Below are 13,147 nucleotides of genomic sequence, written 5' to 3'. Positions count from 1 at the left end.
AACTAGAAGCCTGTATTAGACAAGAATGGTACAACGTTCCTATTCCTAAACTTCAGCAACTTATCTCCTTAGTCACAGACGTTTGCGAAGAGGGGATGCCATACAGTGGTAAACATGGCCTTGTCCTATTTTTTTTTTGAGATGTGTTGATGCCATCAAGTGATTTTTCCCTTAAAATGATACATTTTCTCAATTGAATCTATGTTGTATTCTGAATAAAATATTGAAATTTGAAACTTCCACATCATTGCATTCTGTTTTTATTCTGAATTTTACGGTGTTCCAACATTTTTGTAATCGGGTTTGTAATTTCTGGACTCAGCTCAGCACTGGAAACAAATCAACAAGTCAACAAGTAGAAGCAGGACATAAAGTCATCAGTCAAACGAGAATAACGTATGTTAAAAACACACAACAGATTGTCTGTGTCGAGATTAAAACCCATTCAGGGACGATCAGATTTCTCATCCGGTCATACAGTCAGCATTCACAGACTTGAGTTATGAATATTATAGAGAATAGAGGAGTTTGGGGACGTTGGTTACGCTTCATGAGTTCTGACTCGAATGGGAAGAAACCCTTTCTGCATCGCTGACTGTGAAAAGTTCGTATGACGCACTGACATTTCATTAGCATGGCCCTTTTTGTCTGGGTGAATCGCGTGGATTTGTGATGTTATGTAAACCCGTTGTTAATTTCTCAGTCAGTTCTTCTGAAACTAACAATGCAGTGATGAAAGTCTAAGGATGTTGTGGCCAGATATACAACACAAAACCAGTTCAAAAACGAAATCTAAAACATTTCAAACATAGTATGCTATGATGTTATTTTGCATTTAATCCAATTTTGCATACAGTTTTTTAGCATGTATATCTGATTAAAAAATAAGGAAAAATACTTAAGATCTCAATCATTGCCAATGTCTGATTGAATCTCTGTCACATGCTCCAGATCACACCTGAACTGAGGTCAGTGGGTTCACAATTCACACAAAAGAGTTGAAAAAAGACAGATAAGTGTTAATATATATAGAGGAATTCTACAGCAGGGCATCTGCATATCCATATCTACATTTATAAGCAAAATATAAGCAGACTTTCAGATGCATACAGACAGAACAACAACATGTGCACATGACAGAGCGGTGTCTGTTGAGCTGGTTTGCTCTGGACAATAAACCCCATCTTTATGGCTTTTTATGATCTGTTTGCTCTGTCCTGCTAATCCAGGTCAACATTTGACCGATAACAAACGACACACACACACACACACACACACACACACACACACACACACACACACACACACACACACACACACGAGTATTTGCTAAGGGTTATTACATTCCCTGCTGGTCAGCATGAGTTTAATTAAAGACAGGACTGTTAAAAGCCCAGCCTACAAAGACACACAGGAGTCACAGAATTGATCCCTGTCTGGCACCACAGACACACTTATGTCATCATCATTAATGCACAGCATAGACATGATCTCTCTGCGTCAGGTTTTGCCTACATTATGCAAACCAGATGTGCTTAAAAGTAATGTAATTAACTTGGAATCTGCTAAAATACACGCTAAATCAAACTGAAAAAGATTTAGTGAGGGTTTGCATCACTAGCTCATTATTAAGTCAATGGAAAGTCCCCACCATGACAGAAAAACGTGTTAATGCTCTGGGAAGCTGTGAAGCTGCCATAGTTCACCGATCATAATGCTTTGCTTGCTGAAGATATTTTAATATGAACCCTCATTGGCTGGCGATATTGCACTATATAATCCAATACAAATATCCGTGATGGGCAGGACTTCATCTTAAGATCCTTTGATGGGGTTTGTGAAATTGAAATCCGTCTGTTTTTACATAATTCTATTTGAATGTCACAATTTAGCTAATGGAGATTTATAGATAGTTACTTGTGTCTCTGTTGACCTTTATGACAGTTTAATGAGTTGTGATTTACCATCCTCATATGCATTATTGATTTTTTTATTTTATATCAAGGTCAAAGGAAAGGGACCATGAGGTCATTGTCAGCTGCCAATTTTGACTTAAGACAGTTGATTTTAGACAAAGAGGTGCAATCATCTGATTCTTATATGTTGACACACGACAGAGCTGTATAGCGACACCAGCATACACACAATGCAACACTGTGGCCCTCTAGAGGGGAAATACAGTATCACAACTGGATCAAATATTCCTACAGATTCCATAGGACCTTTTGAAGGTTTAAAATATATATGCTTGTTTTGTAATTTAAGGAATAATTTTTAGTTGTTCAGAAATAACTTATATTCGCAAACAATATTTGCATCATGTCAGACAGAATGGGAATAAACAGATAAAGTCATCCACTGCTCCACAAGGGAGTGGATGTTACATGAAACTGGAGGTTAATTTCGGGATTTTTACAATCTTTCATTTTATCAGACAGGATGGAATGTTATAGTATGAGACACACCAATACTGCAAAACATCACAAAGCTGATCAATATCTAATACTTACTGATGTTTGTGTTGTGAAATTCCCTCTAAAATGATGTCATTTCCTGTTGGATGATGCGATCAAGTAACTACCCTTTAAAATAAAAAAATATATAAAAATAACAGGATATACAGTTAATAACACAGGAAAAACCTGGTATATTTTCGTTATATTTCATGTTAAATGTCAATGTATCAAAATTATCATTTGCTTAAAGCAAAATTATTTTCATTCACCTCTCGTCACTATTGTGATTTTACCAAATTATCAGTTTTTCTGATAAAAAAAATTATATACAGGTCCTTCTCAAAAAATGAGCATATTGTGATAAAGTTCATTATTTTCCATAATGTAATGATAAAAATTTAACTTTCATATATTTTAGATTCATTGCACACCAACTGAAATATTTCAGGTCTTTTATTGTTTTAACACTGATGATTTTGGCATACAGCTCATGAAAACCCAAAATTCCTGTCTCAAAAAATTAGCATATCATGAAAAGGTTCTCTAAATGAGCTATTAGCCTAATCATCTGAATCAACTAATTAACTCTAAACACCAAAAGATTCCTGAGGCTTTTAAAAACTCCCAGTCTGGTTCATTACTCAAAACCGCAATCATGGGTAAGACTGCCGACCCGACCCTGTCCAGAAGGACATCATTGACACCCTCAAGCGAGAGGGTTAGACACAGAAAGAAATTTCTGAACAAATAGGCTGTTCCCAGAGTGCTGTATCAAGGCACCTCAGTGGGAAGTCTGTGGGAAGGAAAAAGTTTGGCAAAAAACGCTGCACCATGAGAAGAGGTGACCGGACCCTGAGGAAGATTGTGGAGAATTCCTGACCTTGGGGGACCTGCGGAAGCAGTGGACTGAGTCTGGAGTAGAAACATCCAGAGCCACTGAGCACAGGCGTGTGCAGGAAATGGGCTACAGGTGCCCCATTCCCCAGGTCAAGACACTTTGGGCTACAGAGAAGCAGCACTGGACTGTTGCTTAGTGGTCCAAAGTATTTTTTTTGGATAAAAGCAAATTTTGCATGTCATTGGGAAATCAAGGTGCCAGAGTCTGGAGGAAGACTGGGGAGAAGGAAATGCCAAAATGCCTGAAGTCCAGTGTCAAGTACCCACAGTCAGTGATGGTCTGGGGTGCCATGTCAGCTGCTGGTGTTGGTCTACTGTGTTTTATCAAGCGCAGGGTCAATGCAGTTAGCTATCAGGAGATTTTGGAGCACTTCATGCTTTCATCTGCTGAAAAGCTTTATGGAGATGATTTCGTTTTTCAGCACGACCTGGCACCTGCTCACAGTGCTAAAACCACTGGTAAATGGTTTACTGACCATGGTATTACTGTGCTCAACTGGCCTGCCGACTCTTCTGACCTGAACCCCATAGAGAATCTGTGGGATATTGTGAAGAGAAAGTTGAGAGACGCAAGACCCAACACTCTGGATGAGCTTAAGGCCGCTATCGAAGCATCCTGGGCCTCCATAACACCTCAGCAGTACCACAGGCTGATCGCCTCCATGCCACGCCGCAGTGAAGCAGTCATTTCTGCAAAAGGATTGCCGACCAAGTATTGAGTGCACAACTGAACATAATTATTTGTTAAGTTGACTTTTTTTTGTATTAAAAACACTTTTCTTTTATTGGTCGGATGAAATATGCAATTTTTTTTAGATTGATTTGGGGTTTTCATGAGCTGTATGCCAAAATCATCAGTGTTAAAACAATAAAAGACCTGAAATATTTCAGTTGGTGTGCAATGAATCTAAAATATATGAAAGTTTCATTTTTATCATTACATTATTGAAAATAATGAACTTTTATCACATATGCTAATTTATTGAGAAGGACCTGTATATACCAGACATAACATTATGACCACCTTCCTAATATTGTATTGGTCCCCATTTTGCTGTCAAAACAGACCCATCGAGGCATGGACTCCACTAGACCACTGAAGGTGTGCTGTGATATCTGGCACCAAGATGTTAGCAGCAGATCCTTTAAAGCAGCACCAGGTAACTTTTCAACCTTCATAACTATCTGAATCACGTTGTTTAAATATTTTCTCCCGTTGCTTTTGGCTCACTATCGGCTTCTCCCCATTCTTCCCCCTTGACTTTATCGGACTTTATGTCTCCACGTCCCCCCGACTGCCTCATAGACAGTAAAAGATTGCTTCTGAGCGTCTCCTCCTGTCTGTACGGTAATTTCTCAACTGTACGACAGTCACGTTGGTTATGACGCAATCGTTAGCCTATTTTTACAAAAACAGCTTCTACGGGGCGATAGTGTAAGATACAAGGTAATAGAGCCTTTTATGCATTGTCGTGTTTCTTTATAAATAAACAATGGAGTCTTTAAACGCCTCAGATGTAAAGTTATTCACTGTCAAAGTGACTCAAAAATGAATGGGAGTCAATGGGATGCTAACAGCAGGTGATGGCTTGGTTAGAAATGGCCGCCCCTATGGGTTGAGGACATTATTTTTTTCCCAACTGTAGGGGGACCCCGAGAGCAAAAGTTACCCAGTGGTGCTTTAAGTCCTGTAAGTTGCGAGGTGGGGCCTCCATGGATCGGACTTGTTTGTTCAACACAATTTGGAGTCCAAGTCAACATCTCAAACTCGTTGTTGTGCTCCTCAAACCATTCCTGAAACATTTTAGTGCATTATCCTGCTGAAAGAGGGAATACCGTTTCTATGAGAGGGTATAGCCTACATGGTCTGCAACAGTGCTTAGGTAGGTGGTACATGTCAAAATAACATCCACATGCATGGCAGGACCCAAGTTCACCTTCTTCCATTGCTCCGTGGTCCGATTCTGATGCTCATGTTCCACTATTGGCACTTTCGGCGGTGGACAGGGGTCAACATGGTCAAACTGCTAAAAATGTGTACAAATTATAAAATAAATCGGTTTAAAAAAATATACAGCCACTCCCAATATGAGAGAGAAACAGAGGAAGACGACATAATGTATTTCCTTATCTTTTATTCAAACCTGTTGCTGTAGCTATTCATGGTGTTTATTGAGAATCTTTTCATCTTAAATTGGTCCAATAATTTAACGTACGATCTTCATAGTGTGCTTAATGAAATACTCTACACAACAATAAGTCTGATTTGACTGAGGATGGAAAAGAAAAAACTAATAAATAAAAAAAACATCTGTAGGCTACAGCTCTTATAAAGCATGTTCTCTTGTAATGCCTTTGGTTTTACTGAGAGTTGCTCATTGAAACGTTTTCATTTACTGTAGAAATACAATTGAAATACAATAAATTGGCAGTGCGAGTATTGGCCAGCTCTTTAAAAAAAAAGAAAAAAAAAGTCAAATGCAGTTCATTTTTACCTTAACTTTGTATTCTGTTATTTAAATATACAATATATGGACATTAGCGTTGATTCAACAGTTAAATTAGCTTCAGAAAGCTTAAAGGGGAAGTGTCAGTTCTGCACCACTAGTAACTGGTTCAAATGAAAAAGTTTCCACTTTGAGAAGCCTAACTGTCGACCATAACTACTTTGGTTCAACCAACCCAGCTAACAAAAATATGTTCCAAGAACGTTTTGTTCCAAATGCTCCCATTAAGTTATGAAAATGTTATTTCTGAATGCTCTCAGAACATTTATAACGTTCTGGTTTGTAAATGTTAAATGTGAAAGTTAGAGAAAAGATTAAAGGAATGTTTTATCATTTTGCAAGCATTGTGAACATTACTTGTGAACCATCTAAAAAAAGTAGTGAGTAGTTTCCGCCCAACGAAAATGTTTCAGAACATGAATGTATTTTTTTGAGCTAATGTTTTAATTGCGCTATTAAAGACCAGATAACTTGAACGAACATTCAGAAGAACGTTTTGTTAAAAAAGTTCTAAGAACATTCCTTGTTAGCGGAGGATGATATCTGGTGTGTTTGACAACAGTTAATATTTTTTTTCAATTCTGTTCGGTGCTGCTATTGACACAGAAAAGACACACTTCGCCTTTAATTTTACAGATGCTTTAGAGGCTGGTACAGTAGTAAAGGGTGAATACATGGATATGTATGTGCTACTATTTGAATGCATTCAAAACTTACATAACAAGGTACAAAGACACAGACACTCATACAGTGTAGCATCTACAATCCCTCCCTGAACCAAAAGTGACGCAAACAGAGGAGCCTTTACTGGAACACTGAATTAAATGGATTATAACTGTAAATGCACAAAGGTTCAGATGATCAGACTTGCATGAACATGATTTGCCAAGATATGCAAGAAGAACAAAGACTCATTTATGGAAGAGGGAAAATTAAAGCAACAGAGACACAAAGAACAAAGTGTTGTGAATTTTGGAGATATATCTGAAATGTTTTGGACCCTCCGTTTATTACAAACTGACATCATATGATATTGCAGCATGGAACCTTGTTCTGGCTAAAGCTTTAGCAAGAAACAATAAAAGATTAGTAAACAGCTGCATGATACATTATGAGATTGTGTTCAGATGTTGTATATCCTGGTTAGAAGAGTTTGGCTTTCTTCTTTAGTTCATTGCGTTTCCACAGAGGTAACCTGTCGAATTCCTTAATTTCCATCCCAAAGATTTCAAAGAACATCTCTGGAGACATGTGGCGCTAGAAATGCAGGTGAAAATCAATACAAATCCCCTAGAGCATCTTGATTATATCATAATGCAGTGTTCTGCAATACAATACCGTTACCTCTAGCCGGGTTCTGTCCACATCTCTGGGCAGTTTGGAGCGACTGCGGCTGGTTACCTTGAGCATTTCATATGGATATACCTTTAAAACACACATATCAATCAGTACAAAAATGCAACGTTTTAATTGTTTGAAATGCAGTCTAGGGTCAAATGAATCAGGAAAGCATAAAGGCATGTTTACACCAAAAACGATAACTATAATGATAACTCTTTTAGTGTTCACCCCAGCACAGTTTTGTCATCTGCCTCTTTAAATGCTCAAGCTTTTTACAGCAGGATGGATTCTGATTGGCTGTTCATCAGCTGAAAAAAAATCGCTCTGAAAGTGATTCCAACCATACCGGCTGTGTCCCAATTAAGAGGCTGCATCATTTAAAGGACTCGGACTATAAAGACATCGAAGTAAAATATAAAGCAACAATTCAACCTCTTTAGAGTTTATTTTTACATGTGTATCATTACATATGAGTAAGTTGAAACCCAATCCTTACGTTTAAGAGTGTAATTTGGCAATTGCTCCTAAAAAATCCTGTCATTGGCATGCAATGAATTCTGTTCACAGGAAACGAAGGAAGCATTTGGATTTTGGAGCCGCATTTGAAGGAGCCTTTAATTTGGGATGGCCTTCGAACGCTCGCTTTGAATGATTAAATTGGGATGCAGCTACAGTCTCTCTGTGCCGTTAGTTGTGGTGTGGGGTCTGCTATTCTTTTATATTTACAATAATTTTTAGAACAATGCACCAGAGAAACATGCACACCACCATCTTTACAATTTTGTCTTTGAACTTCCGTTTTTGCGGCAGCTCTGTATATTTCTATGACGGGGGATTTTTAAATGAGTCAGAAATCCATAAGATCTTACCTTCATGCTGTGATATAAACCTGAAGACATGGGCAGCTCAAATAAGGTCTATATCTTTATCATTGTAGTTATCGTCCTTGGTGTAAACGGGTCTTATATCTGTCTGTATAGTTACATTACATCCAAGTAGTTCCCTTGATGCTAAGCAGCCTAATAATTGAACTGAGATTCACTATCAGATCATGTTTTGCTAGTTTATATGTTAGACTTGCTTTTGGTTCCAGCATATTAGGCATAGACACTCCTCTGTCCATTCTGGTGGCTGTACGGTGGCCATCATGCAAGGGCTAGAAACAAATCACAGAGAGAGAGAGAGAACATGAAGCGACTTTAGTGAGCCATAACAACTGTCTCTTGCCATTTTAATTTGATTTGAATGAGTATGAGCATGCTGAAGATATTATTTTAAATAATATTACATATTATTTATCAAGTAAGCAATAAGGATAAATGGAAACACAGTAATTCAAACAGGTAATCATATCTACGTACCTGAAACTCTGTTGAGAATAAAATAAAAAGAGTCTGTTTTATTTTCATTCATTAAAGTGACCGATATAAGAACTCTTATCTTTCATATGCATTTATACTACTTCCATAATACACATACTAATACATATTTGACTATCATTTGCTCTCATTACATATTCCTATATGTAATTTAAGTTCAATTAAATTAAGATCCAGATAAACTAACCTCTCATCCCACCGCACACGTCTCCATAACTGTTATACTGTGTGAAATCAGTCGACTGAGGCTGGAGGAAAAAGTAACATTAGAAACAGACAGAATTGGTTGAATACATTGGAAAATAATTAAAATAAATAATAACTGATTTAGTTTGACACAATTTCCACTCAGAAATGGCTAATAAATCTCTCAAATAATTACAAAGAGACGGCAAGTATACAAACTGAAATAGTATTTTCTTGTATAATGTACTATAATGTTTTTTTTTTCAGTGTAATATCTCTTTAACCAATATATTATATTATATTATTACATGACTCTGTTTTTATAAATGATAACATGTTCATCCGGGAAAGCACTAATGAAGTCAGCGCTATACGCTTGCTAGGAAAGGATTTTCCTTTTGGAAGTTTTGCGTTAAGTGAGCTAATAAAATATTAAAACTCAATCAATATTTTGTGTACAATTAATTTTTAATTATGTCATATGGCATCCCACTTTCTCTTGTTTTTTTAAAAATGCAACTGCTGCCATTTTGCAACGCTTGTTTTGAACACTGTAATGGATTCTAAGATAACAAACAGGTACGGTTTTAAAACATCTTAAAACATTGTCTCTAATCCCCATAATAACTGATGTGGCGAAATAGCATGTAATAAGTGGTATGACTGTACCGTATCCCTTAAATGTCTGTCTAGTTTGAACTTGCCAATATCTAGCAACTGCTCTCTCCGAGGAAACTTTGCGTTTAAAAAGCTAATAAGAAATTTGGACTCAATATAAAGATCAATATTTCATGTCTAATTATTGACTTATGTGGGAAGTAAATGGTAAATGGACTGCATTTATATAGCGCTTTCAACAGACACATGGCCGAGCTTTACATATTGCCTCACATTCACCCATTCATTCACTGACGGCGGTGTCAGCCATGCAAGACGCCATCCAGCTCGTCGGGGTTAGGTGTCTTGCTCATGGACACCTCGACACTTGGTCAGGGGGAACCGGGGTTTGAACAACCAACCTTCCAGTATGTAGCCAACCTACATGAACTGTGCCACTGCCGCCCCAAGTAGCCGTGTAATAAGCAGGATAATGCACATCCAGCCAATTATTATATTATATTATATTAGGATTAGTAAGTAATGTCCCACAGATTCCTTAAAAGAATGGATCTTACCCGATGCAGTCCATTTCGCCCGTATCCGGGCAGTGAGCCTGTTTTAGAGGGTGAACTTTGATCTGCAATTGTAATAACAATAATAATACTATTAATAATAGTATTACTTATTGTAATAACAATAAGTAATAATGTTTAATAGTACACATTAACCATAAAAAAACGATGTACATATTATGTACATACTGTTTGCGTATATACTTTTTAAAAATATTTTTTATATATATATATATATATATATATATATATATATATATATATATATATATATATATATATATTTATACATATACAGTGGGTACAGAAAGTATTCAGACCCCCTTAAATTTTTCACTCCTTGTTAAATTCCAGCCATTTGCTAAAATCATTTAAGTTCATTTTTTTTCTCAGTAATGTACACACAGCACCCCATATTGACAGAAAAACACAGAATTGTTGACATTTTTGCAGATTTATTAAAAAAGAAAAAGATTTATTAAAAAAGAAAAATGAACAAATGGCTGCAAATATAACAAAGACTGAAAAATTTAAGGTGGTCTGAATACTTTCCGTACCCACTTCACACGCACGCACGCACACACTCCTCAATCATGATGTCAAGATCCAGAACATGAATGTCTAATCTATTGTACTGAGGAGCATTACTGCTTCCATGCTCGTAGCGTTGTGCCGACAGGCTCCGTGCATGACGCTCTCGGATCTTCTCTTTCTCCATCTCCTCTTTAAGGATCATTTTCCCCAAACCAGATTGGATCTGGAATCAGAAACATGAAGCCATTTAGACAGGAACAAGTTCTAGAGCTGCGCTTTTTGTTGCATCATTCTTTCAGTTCCTGACCTTGTTGAGATGTTCCTCCTGTATCTGTCTGCGTTTCTGAAGCTCCTCCTCATCCTCCTCTCTTGACTTTCTCCTCCCGTCTGTTCCTGAGCAGCACAATGACAATAAAAAAACATTAGTTGGACACATTCACACACACAAACACCTGAAATCAAGGATGGAGGGGAGAGCTAAATGTAAAAGACAGTCTATGTTAAGCAAAATTCTGCATTAATTAGTCTGTTTTTATATGATGACTTTACATCAGGATACATACAGAACAGAATGAAATGATCACTTGTGTATTACATCAAGACAGACGATTACTCAGCAGCACATGGACAGAAAGACAACACAAAAGTTTGAAGTCAATCTCACATTTGGTTTTATTTTTTTACGTTTTAACTATTGTTTATGCTAATGTTTTTTTTAATAACTTGAAACACAACGATGAACAATAAACTTAGTATAGTACTGCAAGAAAAAGTACTCAATTTCAATTTGATATTGAATATTAAACTATCAGGAAGAATCAACTTGATATTAGCAATTGCTGCATCTACACATCTAAATTAATAAATCTGCTTTACATCTTCAGGGCAAGGTTGTAGTTCACCCAAAAATAAAACTTTACTCACCTTCATGTCAATCCTAATAGTGTTTCTTTCTTTTTTAAAGTGCCCGTATCATGCTTTTTTAAATATTGCCTTTCATGTAATGTGTAATATAGCTGTTTGAGAATGTAAAATGTCTGGAAAGTTTTATATATCATAGTGCACAACAAATGAAGTTATTGGGTTATGGCAGTATTACATAATTGTCACATCCAGCACCACGTTGTTTAAATAGTAAATGCACTCGTGCCCATCTGTTCGCGCATGGCCATGCTGGTCTGAAAACAAGGTGTGTTTAGGCGCCTTGTTGGCGTGTTGCATTGCGTATTTTGAGGAAATAAAAACGACTGTGCCACTGACCAACAAAAACCTGGTCTAAAGTCAATCGCGCAGTATTTTTTGTGTTATTTAAAGGGCACGTTAGTAATATGCACCTATAGGCAGGTGCACAACATGCATACACTCTGCTTATTATACACACAGCAACGCGCAGCAGAACACAACATTTCTTTAATATTAAAAATAAAAGCGTTCATCTCTACAGAAGTGTTCAGTCTTTCCGCTCCTCCATGCTGTAGCCGCAGCTGGCTTTTAAAGGGAATGGGAGATGAGACTCTGATTGGTTTATTACACATTATGCCCAAAACACACCCATGACTCATTAAGAAACTAGAGACAACCCTTTTGTGCTTCAGACCATGTACTCAGATCGTTAAAATAGGGCCCAAAGTCAACTGCCAAAACGAGTCGTCAGCAATTCCAGACATATACCAACGTGACAATATAACACATTTGCATAATGCCAGCCCATGGTCTTCATTTGCTGCCTAAAAACATGTACTTTGACCCGCTTTCAAATACTGTAGTTGTAGCTGAGACTGTCGAGAAGACGCTGTTTTCTGCGCTGCTAATTAGTGATGAGGAGTTGACTCCAAAAGAGTTCATTTCTTGACTCTGGGGTCGAGTCCAGCACAGGAATCGACTCTCGGGTGTTGCTATGTCTGAAAATCGCTCACTAGTTTACTGATTTTCTTACCTCTATATAGTGCGTGGCAGTTGAGTGCAAGAAGTGAACGAAATGAAGCAAGAAATTCAGATATGGTAATGCTTAAAGGTGCACTATGTAGTATTTTTGCAGTAATATATTCAAAAACCACTAGGCAGTGTTATATATTTTGTTCAGCTGAGTACTTAAAATATCCCAAATCTTTCCAACTATTTGTAAATTGTGAGAAAATTGCTATTTTAACCAATCACCTGGCACGTCTGAGGGAGTCGCTTGTCAATTGATTCATATCTGCGTTCCCCTCGGTTTCCGGTTTTATTCTGCAGAAACGCTTCACTCTTAGCAGTGTGAATAAGTGTCACAGAAGCCACCGAGCGAACATACAGAGCAACGTCATAACATCATTTTCAACATACTCAAATGTATCTAATGTGATAAACAGAGCTGCGTTACCTCATACTCATGACCGGAAAAGCGGAAATAGCGCTGGTGACTGTGTCCCGTTCTGTCATAATAAAAGTCCCGCTGCTCGCAAGTCGTGTGTTTGTGTAACAATCACTCCAGCGTCCTTGAGGTGAAGACCACATGTCCCAAGATGCTGTGCTCAAACTTGGCGTCATAAAACTACGCTTTTGTTTTGAATAGGTGCCCTCTAACAGACGGAAAAGTTACAAAGTACAATTTTCAGACTCCTTGAAAAATCATGTGCAATGTATATTATGAGAAAATGTAAGTTTTTTTTTTTTACTTGGACGCATGTAGACCTGTT

At 37.3% G+C, this 13,147-nt stretch overlaps 1 protein-coding gene across 15 annotated transcripts in view; it reads right to left on the bottom strand.

The window, feature by feature from the left end:
• Positions 1–5,471: 5,471 nt before the first annotated feature.
• ablim1a (actin binding LIM protein 1a) overlaps positions 5,472–13,147 on the bottom strand; it is a 71,779-nt gene continuing 64,103 nt past the window's right edge. For 4 of the 15 annotated variants that reach the window (XM_067422340.1, XM_067422339.1, XM_067422334.1 and 1 more), the window contains 4 exons: positions 10,780–10,865; positions 10,587–10,695; positions 9,942–10,003; positions 8,391–8,828 (listed from right to left, as the gene is read on the bottom strand). In XM_067422340.1, the coding sequence (XP_067278441.1) occupies positions 8,763–8,828; positions 9,942–10,003; positions 10,587–10,695; positions 10,780–10,865 (323 nt within the window). In that variant the 3' untranslated portion in view covers positions 8,391–8,762. Of the gene's footprint in view, positions 7,118–7,204; positions 7,286–8,282; positions 8,358–8,387; positions 8,829–9,941; positions 10,004–10,573; positions 10,696–10,779; positions 10,866–13,147 lie in introns of those variants that run through there. The other 11 variants (XM_067422331.1, XM_067422332.1, XM_067422333.1 and 8 more) reach the window with 6 other exon arrangements.

The sequence above is a fragment of the Pseudorasbora parva genome, chromosome 17 (assembly GCF_024679245.1).
Source record: "Pseudorasbora parva isolate DD20220531a chromosome 17, ASM2467924v1, whole genome shotgun sequence".
NCBI classification, from domain to species: Eukaryota; Metazoa; Chordata; class Actinopteri; order Cypriniformes; family Gobionidae; genus Pseudorasbora; species Pseudorasbora parva.
Note: the sequence above shows the minus strand (reverse complement) of the source record. Positions and strands in the feature narration are given on the sequence as shown.